This window comes from Oreochromis niloticus, linkage group LG23 (assembly GCF_001858045.2).
Source record: "Oreochromis niloticus isolate F11D_XX linkage group LG23, O_niloticus_UMD_NMBU, whole genome shotgun sequence".
Classification (NCBI taxonomy): domain Eukaryota; kingdom Metazoa; phylum Chordata; class Actinopteri; order Cichliformes; family Cichlidae; genus Oreochromis; species Oreochromis niloticus.
Genome location: NC_031986.2, coordinates 16,504,355 through 16,518,273, shown reverse-complemented (window position 1 = coordinate 16,518,273; position 13,919 = coordinate 16,504,355). Strand labels below are relative to the sequence as shown.

At 38.8% G+C, this 13,919-nt stretch overlaps 2 protein-coding genes across 4 annotated transcripts in view; both read right to left on the bottom strand.

The window, feature by feature from the left end:
* nfkbiz (nuclear factor of kappa light polypeptide gene enhancer in B-cells inhibitor, zeta) overlaps positions 1-13,919 on the bottom strand; it is a 692,084-nt gene that overhangs the window by 322,079 nt on the left and 356,086 nt on the right. The gene's annotated exons all lie outside the window — the stretch shown is intronic.
* Positions 1,030-5,757, bottom strand: LOC100705277 (OX-2 membrane glycoprotein). Its single transcript, XM_013266018.3, has 6 exons — positions 5,429-5,757; positions 3,544-3,882; positions 3,137-3,451; positions 2,883-2,976; positions 2,451-2,501; positions 1,030-2,139 (listed from the first exon to the last, which is right to left on the bottom strand). Exons 1-6 carry the CDS (start codon positions 5,481-5,483, stop codon positions 2,055-2,057), a joined length of 939 nt encoding a protein of 312 aa, XP_013121472.2. The 5' UTR covers positions 5,484-5,757; the 3' UTR covers positions 1,030-2,054.

The following is a 13,919-nucleotide window of genomic DNA, read 5'->3' as shown; positions in this document are numbered from 1 at the left end:
GAGTATGAACGTAAACAAACAGACAACACCACCTCCAGATCGCTCCAGATTGCTAACACGCAATAAGCACTGCCACCTAGATATCCACACCTTCAGTCTTCATTAAAACCCGACAGGGCTTTGTTCTGGCGCAAAACATTAGTTTATGAGGACACGTTTTTTCTTTATAAAGAGAGAAAGGCTGTGCACATGTTAGCACAGACATAACAGCAGGACACACATTACTCATAAACACTTGAGAGATTACAAAAAAAATCACAGATATTATACACAGGAAATATTTCCTGTAATCCTTATTCACCTGGCTGAGGATAATCAGCTGGAATCAGTTCCACAGAAATGGTTCAAATATAAATAGCGGCTCGATCAGATTCAACATGTGAAGCAAACTGTTAGAAATAGTATCTTCTCCAAGCACAGTCTGCTGAGCTTGTCTCTGACAGACCCGCGGAGCAAATTTACAGATGTGATGACACTAATCTCTACAAAGCAACAGGGAGGGGGGAAGAGAAAAAAAAGGCTTCAGAGTTTGTTCATTTAATCATTCACTATTTTGGTTTAAGGGGATTGAAATATATTTTTGTTTTTTTAGGTTTGACAGAAGGGGAAATAAATTCAAGTTAAATTAACTGTAATTAATTAATTAACGAGAAAAGCTGTTATAATCTTGAGTAAATGGCGCGATCTCGTGGCCTTTTTTTATGAACTAGCAGGTGAAAATCCGCATCACACATTTTTTCACATTTGTGAATAAATGGCATCTATTATTTACCAAAGTTCATAAATAGCTGTGCAAAGACGCGTCATGCTGCTTCTTGTCTGATCTCACTGATAATTATTGAATTATAACTTCGTGATTAAAGTACTCTGAGTGCAGTAAAAGGACTGAAAGTGAGCAAAGTATCTGAGTTTGTGGTAAACACTGGATTGGACCTAACAAGAGAAGGATAAAAAGCACTACAGAGACAAGTCAGAAGATTTACATTATTTATTTATCTATTTTGAACTTTAAACAGTTAACTGCAGTAACACAGGTCACAACCACAGATGCAATTATTAATATCTTTCTTTATGAAAAAGAGGGAGAAAGACGTAATAAATTCAAGCCCTATAAAGGTAAAACAAACTGAACAGGACTAAGTATGTAAAAGCTAAGATACTAAACTCTCTGGTGATAGATCCAGACTTTTCATCCAAACCTAGTAAAAGAAATCCAAACATTAAAATTACTGTGTAATCATTTATCATAATCAATGACTTTGAAAGAATTTCTCATGATTGTCTTCTTCATCTTCAGGAAGCGTCACAATCACCTCTCTCTGAGAACAGAGAGCACTCGTTCTGCACATCCCATCGGTGTGCTGTTGTTACATGAAACTGAGAGCACATACTTGAATAAAGTCGTGCACATAGAAAAAAAAAAACAGTTAAAATTTTACATGAAGTTCTTGCAGCAGCATAACAATCCCAAGCACAGCAGCAAATCTCAGCAAAATGCCAGAAAGCATTAATATAATCATTTTCAATTACAATTCAATACCGTTGTGCATCAAATTTAAATTTGACATGGCAAATACTTCACACAATGGAACAATGATCCCACAGCAGCAAATCTATAACAGAATGTCTGAAAAAGAAAAGAAGCAAGATTTAGCAATCACCCTGCCAAAATCAAAACCTGATAGGGAGACTAAAGTGTGTGTGTGTGTGTGTGTGTGTGTGTGTGTGTGTGTGTGTGTGTGTGTGTGTGTGTGTGCTGATCACAAATTAAAGGAACACCTTGAAAACACATCAGATCTCAAAAGGAAAATAATCATACTTGATATCGATACTGATATGGACTTCATGATGTGTTAATAATGAAAAACTCAAAGTGAAAAATGATGCAGCAGGTTTGTCAGTTTCATTATCACAAGTCAAAATGGTGTTCATCAGTTTGTGTGACCCTCGCATGCTTATATCACTTCCTTCATTCTCCAGAAACTGACTGTGTACTCTCACCACATGAGGCATAACTATAAGTTTCAGCTCAAGTTTTCTTGCTGTTGGTGGTTTTAGGGGATCATTTGTTGGGCTGTTGTTATTTGGTGTTCATTGTCTGACCCCGCTCGCTCTGTCTTGATTAAACGTGTTTTGTTCCTTCAGATAAAAACAAAATATGAGATCATTACTACCTTCAATAACGCCACCATATTTCTAAAGCATCTGAATTCTGTTCATTATTTTAAAACAATATACAACAATTTAAAAATACATTTAAAATGTATATTTAAATGAAATGGTACAAAGACAGAAAAACAAATATTAAAACTGAGAAATTTTAATTGTGTGAAAAAAAAAAAAATCTCATTTCAATTTCATGCAGATAATGAAGATCATTTAGTAAACTTAAATGATCTTCCAATGAATTAATGAAAATATGAATATGAATAATTATCAAACAGTCTTACCCATCAATCTTATTGTTTGACTTTTGTGGTGTTTTGCTCTTCTCAAGGTCCCTGAATGGAAGAAGAATTTAAGGTAAAAAGGTAAGGTAAAACTTTAAGGTAAAACTGTGTAATTTTAAAACTGTATATACTGTATATTCTGTGTATTTATTATTTCACTCCTATTGCCTGTTCTTATTGTCCTTATCTTCAACGTATGCTGCTCGGTTGTTTGTTAATTGCCCCTTGGGGATAAATAAAGTCTTCTGATTCTGATTCTGAATCTGATAAGGTTTAAAGTTTAAAGTCAAAACTACAAATATGTGCAGATATTACTGGATAGATGTGGGTTTAGGCGCTAAAAGTCATAAATCATTATCATATTAACATGAATGAAACCATAAATTATCGGATTAACCAGACAACACATATTAAACCACATGTGAAAGTTACCTCTTCTTGTCTTTTTCTTTAACCAGAACACTGAAGAGTAGAATTACACAAAGAAGGACCGCTACTGCAGTAAATACAATTATCCAGGAGGAATCTGAGAGAAAAGCAAGAAAAACTATGACACCGAATAACACGGAACATTAGTCGTGGATAAAACGGAAATGCAGAATTACTAAGTTCATTGATATTAGGTCTCAGTAAAACTGACCCAGATATCGTCAATCTATAAATCTGTGACCGAAAGAGTTTCTCACCATATTCATGATCAGACGTATGTTGGACCTCATGAATCGTCACCATCACCTCTCTGTGAGGAGCAGAGAGCACTCGTGCTGCACATCCCACCTGTGTGCTGTGTTTACGTGAACCTGAGAGCACAGCTGTAGTGGTGACAGTGAATGTAGCGTTGGTGTTGGACACACTGACAGTGTTGTACTGTGTGAAGTTGAGGTCTTGTTGTGAGACACTGAGTGTTACAGTGGGAGCAGGTCGACCAGTGGCTGAACAGGAAACAACCCACTCTTCAGTAGAGTTTGACTCTCTGACATCAACAACAGGTTCATGCAGCTCTGTGAAGGAGCAGGAGATATTGCAAGGACTATATTGTTGAAAGGAAATCAGTTTCTAGCACATTTAAACACATTAATGCAAAGGTTCTTACCATAGACTTGGAGGCAGGTTCTACCAGTGAAGGAGCCTTCGGGATATGTGTTAAACAGACAGTGATAGCAGCCTTCATCCTGCTCTGTTACATTCCTGATGACTATGGAGCAGTTCTGCAGTCCAGTATGTTTAAACTCAAATTTATCTATAAAGCCATCATTCACTCTCTGACCAAACTGCTTGCTGTAGGTGGCAACATTCTCCTCAACATCATGTGAGATTTTCTGCCATGTGACCTGAAGGACGTCTTTAGTCTCCAAGAGCTGACAGCTGAATTCAGCATCTTCTCCCACTGCTGCCAGCACAGTCTGCTGTGTTTGGATCACTGCTGTTAGAGCTGCATGGAGAATAAAATGAGTTAGAGATGTGAAACTGAGAGGTATTGATGGGAGGACTGAAACAATAATTCGGACTAAGGATTAGGCTTTGTTTTACTTAGGGCACTAAATATTAACAATAAATCAGGTTTCATCTATGTGAATAAAATAGTGTACTTCAGTGATACCTATCAGTGTCTAACAATGCCACCTGTGAAATCTGGCATGAAGAACAGGTCCATGAAGCTCAGTAAACTATGAAGGTTTTAAAATATAACGTGCATATCACACAGTGGAAATTTGTATTTGTCTTGTATATTGGTTTTATTCTGATTTTTAGTGTTTATTTATGAGTGTAGTTTTATTTGCATGGTTTTATTCTGTTTCTATTGCATGGCTTTTAGTATTTTATTTGACATAGTTTTAATCCACAGCGGACTGGCTGCGCATGGGACAAATTAGCTGATAGGGATCACCTGTTGAGGTATGGGTGTGTCCAGAGGTGGCGTATCAGCTGTGTAAAACCTTTTAAAAGCAGGCTAGATGAGCACTTGGAGGAGAGAGGCCCCAGACATGAGGAGGAATGTGTGAAGGCCAGGTGAAAAGAGTTACCCGCTGCCTGATCGTGGGGGTGTGACGCCTAACCTCCAGACAGATCGGCTGACGTGACGTGGCGACCCAGTCCTGACAGCAAGGAACGGCGACAGTAGGAGACAACGCGTGTGATTGGCAGCAGGGCAGAGGTATACCTCTGCCTGCATTTGTGAGTAGTGTCTCCACTGTAGTTTAATGGGTGCAGCCGGCTTGGGAGAGGGTCGCCATGGCTATAAGACAGGCCACTTCCGGGACAATTGTTCTGGCCCCTATTTGTTATTTTACAGGGCGCTGACGCTAGGTGAGCCGTGGTGGCATCGCATGACTACAGAAGCATAGAGCTGCCACCCAGGCAAAAGAAAAGAAGAGCTATATTACGTTATAACGTGAAAAGTGTATTGTTCTAACAATACATTTTTAATGTTTATCAATATACTATCATGTTATTACAATATACATAATTATCACATTATAAAAAAAACCTTTTACGTTCTTACAATATCAATATTATGTTGTACCAACGTGATAATACGTTTTCGTACATGACGGACGCGGGTGCAGAATGCAAGCTGGGCTGGGATGTGATGGGCCCAGTGAAGGGACAAGAGGAGATTCTTGTCTGCCGGAGACGAGGCTGGCGTGGACTCTAGAGAAGGAATTCCTAGCTTGCTGGTGGACCCATAATGAACATGTGGCATAATTACATCAGGGGATTTTAGTGAATATAGAAAATTGTATTTTTACAGGTTATAGAATTGTTTTATTTAGTTTTAGTAGATTGACAACATTTCAATTTAAGCTGATGACTTTCTTTAGTAACACTTCCTTAACTCTAACTTTTTACGCGTTTTATACATGTTAAAGTGATTTCTTCTGTCTATCGCCCAGAAACACAGGAACCATCTGTCTGTTAGAGCAAACTGACTCCAACAGATCAACACGCATTAAAGTCATACAGAGTATCTCTCTCACCGTTTGAAAAAACCGCCAGCAAAGACAAGAGAAACGTCATTGCGCGTCCTGCCATGTTGCTTGTATACGCTGTTGTATACCGCTAAATTTCAAAACTTCAAACCGCACAAGACAGTCTCGGCCAGTCCATGTCACAGGGTGTGTAATGAGAGCAAGAAACTAAAACATGATCCCTCTCATTAATTACAGCTACATAACATATCATGGTGTTGACTGTGAAATCTAATAAGTCACTGATTGATAAACATGTTTTGCAAACCCTCTCCCCTATTTAACATTTATTCCTAATTGTCCCCTCTTCAGTCTGCAGTGGAACAGACCAACAACTTACTTTCACTTTCGTTTTAAACTCGCACAGGCAGACTGACAAATGTAAGATAAAACTCTTCAAACACCTCAGATTAAGATGTGAAACATTTCTAATCTTTTTAGACAAGCACTTGCAGTCCATGCAACTTTAAACAATACATGAGCTTTAAAGCGGTAGGAAGTAGGGAATGCTGTGACAGCTGCAAAATTTCAGCAGTTAGTTTGAATCAATAGAGCACTCGCGTGCTCATTTTGTGTATAATAGATGCAAATCTGCAGCACACACTGAGTTACATTGGGGAAATAAATTACATCTAAGCAGGGACTGACTGAATCTCACTGCTGCTCAAATCTGCAGAGTTCTCATTTAATCTGTGTCATTGACTGTAGAAAACATGGACGACGCGACTCCGCCTCCTCCCATTATGCAAAAATGAAGCCTCCCGCTTGTGGAGGCTGCCATCTTGCAAATTTGGAGCCAGAGTCTGCGCAGTAGTGACTTGAGGTGGAGCGACTGTGTAACGCTCCCGCCCACACACCCGCTGGACGTGACCACAAACACGCCCCCCTACACTTTTTACGTAGCCCGGCTGCTCAAGTTTTTTTGCTGGTTTACCGCGACTGACGACTCGTTTAATTAAGGTAAATACAACCACATCACTGTTATAAAAAAAAGACGCACAGCTTATCATCTTATAGTTCTAAAATCACTCTGTTGTTAATTCGTTAGTTAGATTAGCCGCTAGCATACGCACTGTGTTGGAGGCTTGTTGCTAGCTAGTTAGCGATGCTACACACCTGTTACTCTAATAGTCTGTGTTATTGAAGGATTCAGCACTTCTTATGTTTGTTATCCATTTTTAGACAGCGATGAGATCATCTGCACACTCTACAGAAGCCCAGAGTTACTGTTAATATCAAAAATATAATGCTGTCCTTTGAGATTTTAACATAAGACTGTGAGTGTAATGGATCTAAAACTGTTTAAATCTTCAGAGCCCTCTACAGCCTGGTAACATGGAGACTTTAAAAACATCAGCAGAACGTTTCAGTAGTGTAGTCTAATTTGTTCTTTTCATTTAATAACAGAGTCCATATTTTATCAACAGCTACATTCACCCTGGAGAGAAACTAGTGAGGGAGACCATCAGGACCAAGCTGGGTTTCCTGGGTCCAGAGGTTTGGAGAAACTTCTTCCTTTTCTTTCATCACAGCTGTCCTGTGCCAGAAGTTCTGTTGACCCACTGAGAGAGGCTTCATTTAAGAAACACCAGGAAGACTGAAGCTCATCGCATAGATCAAGCAGGAGTCATGATCTTCACCAGCAGCTCCCTCACAGGGAAATCTTCAGCACTCCTCTGTAGGCCCGATCCAGGAGATGGATAAACCCAGCATTTCATGAACACTGTGATGGAGACCTTTGGTTTGTGTAATGTTATAAATACTCGGATACTCCCCAGAGGCTCCAGACTTTTACATAAAGATATTATATTCAGTCCTGTAGAAAGTTATATATTTAAAAATATATGATCCTCTCTGGTCACTCTGGTATGAATAACTCTGAATCACTTTATGGTAAATAAGACCATCTGCAGAAAACTGTGAAAGAATTCCAGATGACAAGTTTGTAGTTCAACATACAAGTGACGACCTTTGACCTTCATCAGGTTTTATTTAATTGTGCCAGAGAAAATCTCATATGCTCTTCATGCAGCTGAGTACATCAAGTGTTTAAAACGGAAGCTGTGCAGGTCTGAGATCAGCAGCTTTGTGAAACACCAAACTGAGGTCCTGTTAATGCTGATATATAGTGACACTGTTACATGAGTGATTAAACCTTTTGTTTTTTTTGTCTTTAACTTTATCAATAAAACAGCTGCAGCTTTCACTACAGCACATGTGGTATTTTAACCTTTGCACTGTTTTCATCAGTTCATTTTGCAGTTAACATGTTGGATGATCTGTCTGCTGTCACTGGGTGGTGCTGAGGTCTGAATCTGAGGGCAGCTCCTGTAATCACAAAGACAACAGAACCATCAAACTCAAATATAAATTTTATCCCTCAAAATTGAAATAAAGCTGATTCTTCTGTCCTCACACACTCAGGATCTGAAGTTCTTCTCTTACATTTTTTTCAGTATTACAGTACACTACAGTACTTTAATCCATAGTTCCTGATTAATGAGGAGTTACTGAAGTACAAGCTTTTAAAAAAGATGTTGCTGTCTTTACAGATGTGGCAAGAGACTGAAAACATGCTGTTGTTTGCACATATTTAATATTCAGCTCTGCACAGGAGCCGCAGCAGCGTGCAGCCTGTTGCTTTTACAGTATAATACTTGTAATAAAAGTACAGTAACAGTAATTAGTGACTGATTAGCCCGGAACGTTTCTCTTAATTTCTTTAGTAAATTCATTCACCTGCACAGATTAGCTAAACGAACCCTGACAGCCGAGTGCTCATTTTAGCTAGCTAGGTCTCAGGACATAGCTAAGGACGGTAGTTACGGATTAGCTTACAAACACGTTTAACTTACCGAAAAAGTGCAGCGGGGCCTCGGGTCCTTCTGTCGGGTAGTCCAGTTTACTGAAGAACACCTCAGGCTGTCAGGTTAAAACACTCGGTCGTGTTTTCGTAGCGTAAACGCTGGCCCTCCTCTCAGAGCCTACGCTCTATCTGCTATTCCCGAACAGAGATACGCAAGTTTCTCCGTGACTGCAGCTGCCAGTCAAAGCTGCTATGATGACGTTTCACCCCAATTTAACATCACCGCGGTAGGAATTAGAATCAAACTTATGGGAAAGGAGACCCCTTGGACATCAATCAGCATGATGAGAACTATTGATAACAAAAGAAAGAATCTTTGGAAAAAAATTATCTAAGGAGAATAAATTTATTTTAGTCTGACCCCAGTCCCATCCGCTAACATGGAGGAGGCGGGGTTTATGACCTATACTGCAGCCAGACACCAGGGGGCGATAGAGACGTTTTGGCTTCATTTTTGGGGAGCTGTGGCGTCGTCCATGTTTTCTACAGTCAATGATCTGTGTTGATGAGATCACTGACTTTAAGACAAGAAGAAAGAACATCACACACTTCACAGCTTATTTTACTGTATTGCAATCCATGCTACAAATTATCAAAACATTATATCTAATTAATTGTTTATAACAATATGATAAATAATAGCTTAAACCTATTCGCTGGCACGTTCAAGACAATTCTACTACACAGCAAAAGCAAGACACGAGTAGGCAAAGTTCTTTGTGTTACTCATATATGAGGGAGAGAACCACGACAAGCGCCGTTCCTTCGCTTGACCCCAGTCGCTCTCGTCTGCTCCCTCGTGACACTGCTCCTTTATTGAGGTTACATGCATATCCATAGGTTCATTAACATATGAGTCTTAGATAGATATACATTTAACCAGAGAGTACCGTGTGTGTGTGTGTGTGGGGAGGGGGGGGGGGGGGGGGGTCAAGATGTGACCCCATGAGTAACTTCCCAGAATCTGCTGGCCTGGAAGTCCAGCAGTTCATCTAAACAAAAGGCACTTAGACTAAAACAGATATACTTGTGTTTGCTATACCATAAAACAATAAAAGAAGGTACGACCTCTTCTTATGACCCCAGGATGTGAGTGTGTATGCCAGAACACTCTGGAAGGCACACAGTCTTTACAGACTGCTAAGGATCAAACCTCTATCAATATGCAATTGATTATAAAACTCTAAGCGTATATGAGTAAATATTTCTAAGCATAAATGACAATCAACCATATAAACCTAACAATAATTGTCTGTGAAACAGGATTAGAAGCTTTTATTTATCAGAGTTGCACAGACATAATGTACTTTTGGACTGCATAATGTTAATAAAGCTTTAATGTTTTGTTAATGTTTCTCAGGAGTTTTTCAACATGTTTGTACAATCTCTCACTTTCATCCCTCCAGGCATCTCCTGGCATTTGTGAGTCCTTCTATTGATTGGTTGTGGCATTGTCACCACAATGCTACAATCATTGTGGTGACATTGTGGTGACAATGATTGTAGTGATTGTAGTGTGGTGTTGAACACATGGACAGTGTTGTACTATATGAAGTTGGGGTCTTGTTGTGAGACACTGAGCGCTGAACTGCTGTTGCTGTTGAATTCTTCCACAGAGAAGTGAATAATTATATTATTATAATAATAACATCCTCCTACTTCTCAAAAAACAGTTACAAAGTGCTTCAACCTTTGCAATACAAATTTACACTAAACATATATCTCCCCAGAAACAACTCAAGGTTCAACAGTTTTAATGCAGTGTTTGAGTCTGACATTCAAAAGAAGACAGCGATAAAAATTAATTTCACAACATATCACATCACAAGGAACACATTTCAGTTCATTTGGGACAGAGACAAAAAAGACTGAAGATATTATATGTTACATAATATCTTCATACTATATATATATATACATACTACAGATATTTATATCTGTAGTATGTTACAATAAATGAGGTAAATTGGAAACAGGTCTGTAACAGAATTGATTTAATGAAATATAATAAAAACATTAAGCAGTCATTAAAATGCATCCAGATTTACCAAATTGATCGTTCTTATGAAAAATGACACAATTCTTTCTCCTACATAAGCTGCCTTTATAAGTACAAATTATTTGTATCCTGGCCCTATAATTATCTTGGTGTTGGATGGGAACAAAAAATGTAGGTATTGCACAGGTTTTCGGTTGAAATGGACAGACTTGATTGGCTGAGTGGCATGGTGGGATAGCTTAACTCATGAACTTGGATCCAAATGGTTTCTTCAGTTCCTCAACTAAACCACAGTAAAGACTACAAATGCTCGTCTGTTAAAATAGACATAAGATTAAAACCCTGTAATGTTTAAATCATAACCAAATGTTTTGTTTTGCAGCTGGCTCCATATGGGACAGTTTCTGGGACTGAACCTGGACCGCCTGTTAGTAGATGGTTGTGGGAGTATAAAATCCAGGGGGAAAGCTTTTAAAGTTTATTTGTGTTTAGTCAAGTTTAACTGGATGTTCTGTACATGCAGCTTTTATGTTCCACTGAAAATTAAAATCAAAGTTCATTAAGATTATGCAGTTTAAGAACTTTCAGTTTAAGCTGATGGCTTTCTTTAGTAACACTTACCTAATTCTTAAACCTGCTGAAATCAAACTGTGATGAACTATAGTTCTAGTTATTTATCTACACTACAGAGTTTTCAATATAATACCAGAAGTTGCATTATGTGATACCTATCAGTGTCTAACAATGCCACCTGTGAAATCTGACATGAAGAACAGGTCCATGAAGCTCAGTAAAGGACGAAGGTTTCAAAATATAACATGTGCAACATTTTGGAATCAACACTGCCATCATGTACTCATTTTGTGTATAATAGATGCAAATGTCTAGCACACATTGAGTTACATTGGAAATAAATCAAATCTAAGCAGACTTGATCTCACTGCTGCTCAAATCTGCAGAGTTCTCATTTAATCTGCACTGATGAGATCACTGACTTTAAGACAAGAGGAAAGAACATCACACACTTCACAGCTTATTTTACTGTTTTACAATCCATGTTACAAAATATCAAAACATTATAACCAATTACATTTTAATAGTATGATATAAAAAAAAGAATGCCTCTAAAGCAGAATAACTATTATTTATCAGTTGTACATGTTATTCATTCAGCCCACCTCTTCCCTGTCTCCACCTCACAGACAGCTCAGTCAGAGCACCATCCAAGCCTCCGTCCTGTCGTGACGGGTCATCAGAGTCCAATCACCAAATCAAGGGCGTAGATTTGGTTTTGGCATTGGTGGGGACGGATGATTCAACCACTGAACCCTGCCCTGTTTCTTTCTTTTTTTTTCCTTTTTGTCTTTGCTTCTTGATAAAAAGAAGGAGAAATATACTTGCCTACATATGTTATTCTACATGCTTTTAAACCATTTAAAATTACAATTCATAGTTTTATATGTGAATTATATAATGTTAAATTACTGTTAAACAAATGACTGACTAAGTATTTTAGGCTTTAGTTTACTTCAGCCATATTCCATATAAATCAGGTATCATACAAAAATAAAAATAGCTTCAAACACAGTCATGACAATAAAGAATATGACTTTAAGGACTTAACAACATTACTTCAGTTATAGTACACCAACATCTGTTATATTTTGGCACTAAGGGAACACTGAATGACCTGCTGGTTTTTGTCCATAAAACTACTCATCTAAGATGACCACAAAATTATTATTCTGTGCGTGATGTGCCTCACCTTTGGCCCTGGCTCTTCCCCTCTGACTGCACTACGACATATTGCCACCTGATAAAATAACACATTGATTCGTGCCATATAAAAAGTGAGACATGTCAATTCAGATTCTTTGTCAAATATACACTAATGAATCAATTTATATCAGCAGCCTAACAATTGTCATGATAATAAATACTAGTTAATCTATAGCACCAAATCATCAGTCAGTCACCTGTGATCTTGTATCACCATTACTCTCTGAGCTTTGTGTTGGTTCTTCTGTCACCTGACAAATAGGACATACATGACAATAAGAATAAAATGTGTAGCTGCTTCAGTGTTTGTCAGTTTGTGCAGATCTTGACTCATCAGTAATGTTTGTAGGGTGAGTGCATTTTTAAAACAATTTGTGCAAACTGCACTACAGGGTGGAATATTTGCAAAATCAAGATTACCTCATGATATTTTGTCTCAAAAATTAACCCTATGAATATGTCAGTGCCATTAGGATAAAATTATTGTGTCACCAACATTTTAACATTAGACATATAATTTTAACAGCCTCTGTAAACTAATATCCTGGCTTGCTCGAGGCTGCCGTTTTCTCTGACAGTTTCAATCAAAATTAAAGCTGCAAGCAGCGATATGAGGGCCCTCGCACCCCGGCGCGTCGAGCCAAGCCCAACACCTAAAACCAGCGCTTCCGATCTGATGTCACATTGATGGAATTCATGCATTTAACCACCAGCTAAAATTTCATCTCATTCAACCATTATTATAGTCGTCCCACTAGGTGGCGCTCTAACCATTGCTGACAAATGGCATAACAAACATTTCCGAGCTCGAGTCTCATCACGCCTGCGACCTTTGGGAGAGATTGGACATTGTGTTTTTGAGCGACAGCAGGTTACTGCTTTTTGGCAAGTGATTGAAACTCCACGTGCCGCCATGACCACCCCGTTTCCCTGAACGTAAAAAGCTTCGCAATTTAACATCACAAAGGTCTTTAGATTCCACACACAGGAGATCACGTAAATCTAATGAAATCCCTTGGAGGAGTTCGTCAAAGTATGAGGCCTGAAAAGAGGGGAAAATGTCGCCAAATTTACACATTAATTTTAAAATGGCTGACTTCCTGTTGGATTTGGGATACTGCTCCAAGAGACTTTTTTGTACATCTTGATATCTCCAATAAGCTTGCCAGGTTTCAAACTCATACATAAAACACAGAGCAGGGGCTGTTGTTTTGAAATTTTGTAGGGGGCGCTGTGGAGCCATTTTGCGCTGTTCAAGGAAAATGAACATATAAAAACAAATCCCTCATCACATTAGAGGTGTGCGCCAAATTTCAAGACTTTTTAAACTTTTCAAGCCCCTCAAAAGCCACTTCATCTTTCATGGTGAACTGCGTTGCCACCAGGGTGCGCCGTTCAGTTTATAGTCACAATTTTCTCACTGAAGCATCAAGAGGGACTGATGGTGATATTCACCGCTTTTGAGGTGGCCACGATGAACCTGTGAAAATCAGTACAACAAAATGAAAGACATGACATTTCCTGGTGCCACTAGGTGGCGCTCTACGTATTCCTGACAATGGGCATATCAATCTGTTCAGGGCGGGTCTGACATCATCCCTGTAAAATCTGGTACTGATCAGATTGGATTTCATTGAGTTACACTAATTTGTTTCTTCATGGCGAGACCTCAATGTTCGCCATGCTGCTGGGGTCACACCCTTCAGCGAAAACTCACAGTTTTCTCTGTAACCCAAGACCAACTCCTTAAGGCTTTCCTGGAGAAATTTGAGGCTGCAGATGTCACCCATTACAATACTGTACCCCAAAGTGTAAAACATGACATTTCCTGTTCCCACTAGGTGGCGCTGTCCCTG

Bases quoted from the DNA above. Each gene is read 5' to 3' on its own strand.
- LOC100705277 (XM_013266018.3), bottom strand. From the start codon at position 5,483: ATGGCAGGACGCGCAATGACGTTTCTCTTGTCTTTGCTGGCGGTTTTT. The intron at 3,452-3,543 runs GTAAGAACCTTT...GCTCCTTCACAG, and splicing joins AACCTGCCTCCAAGTCTATG to AGCTGCATGAACCTGTTGTT. The intron at 2,502-2,882 runs GTAACTTTCACA...TCTTCCATTCAG, and splicing joins AAAGAAAAAGACAAGAAGAG to GGACCTTGAGAAGAGCAAAA.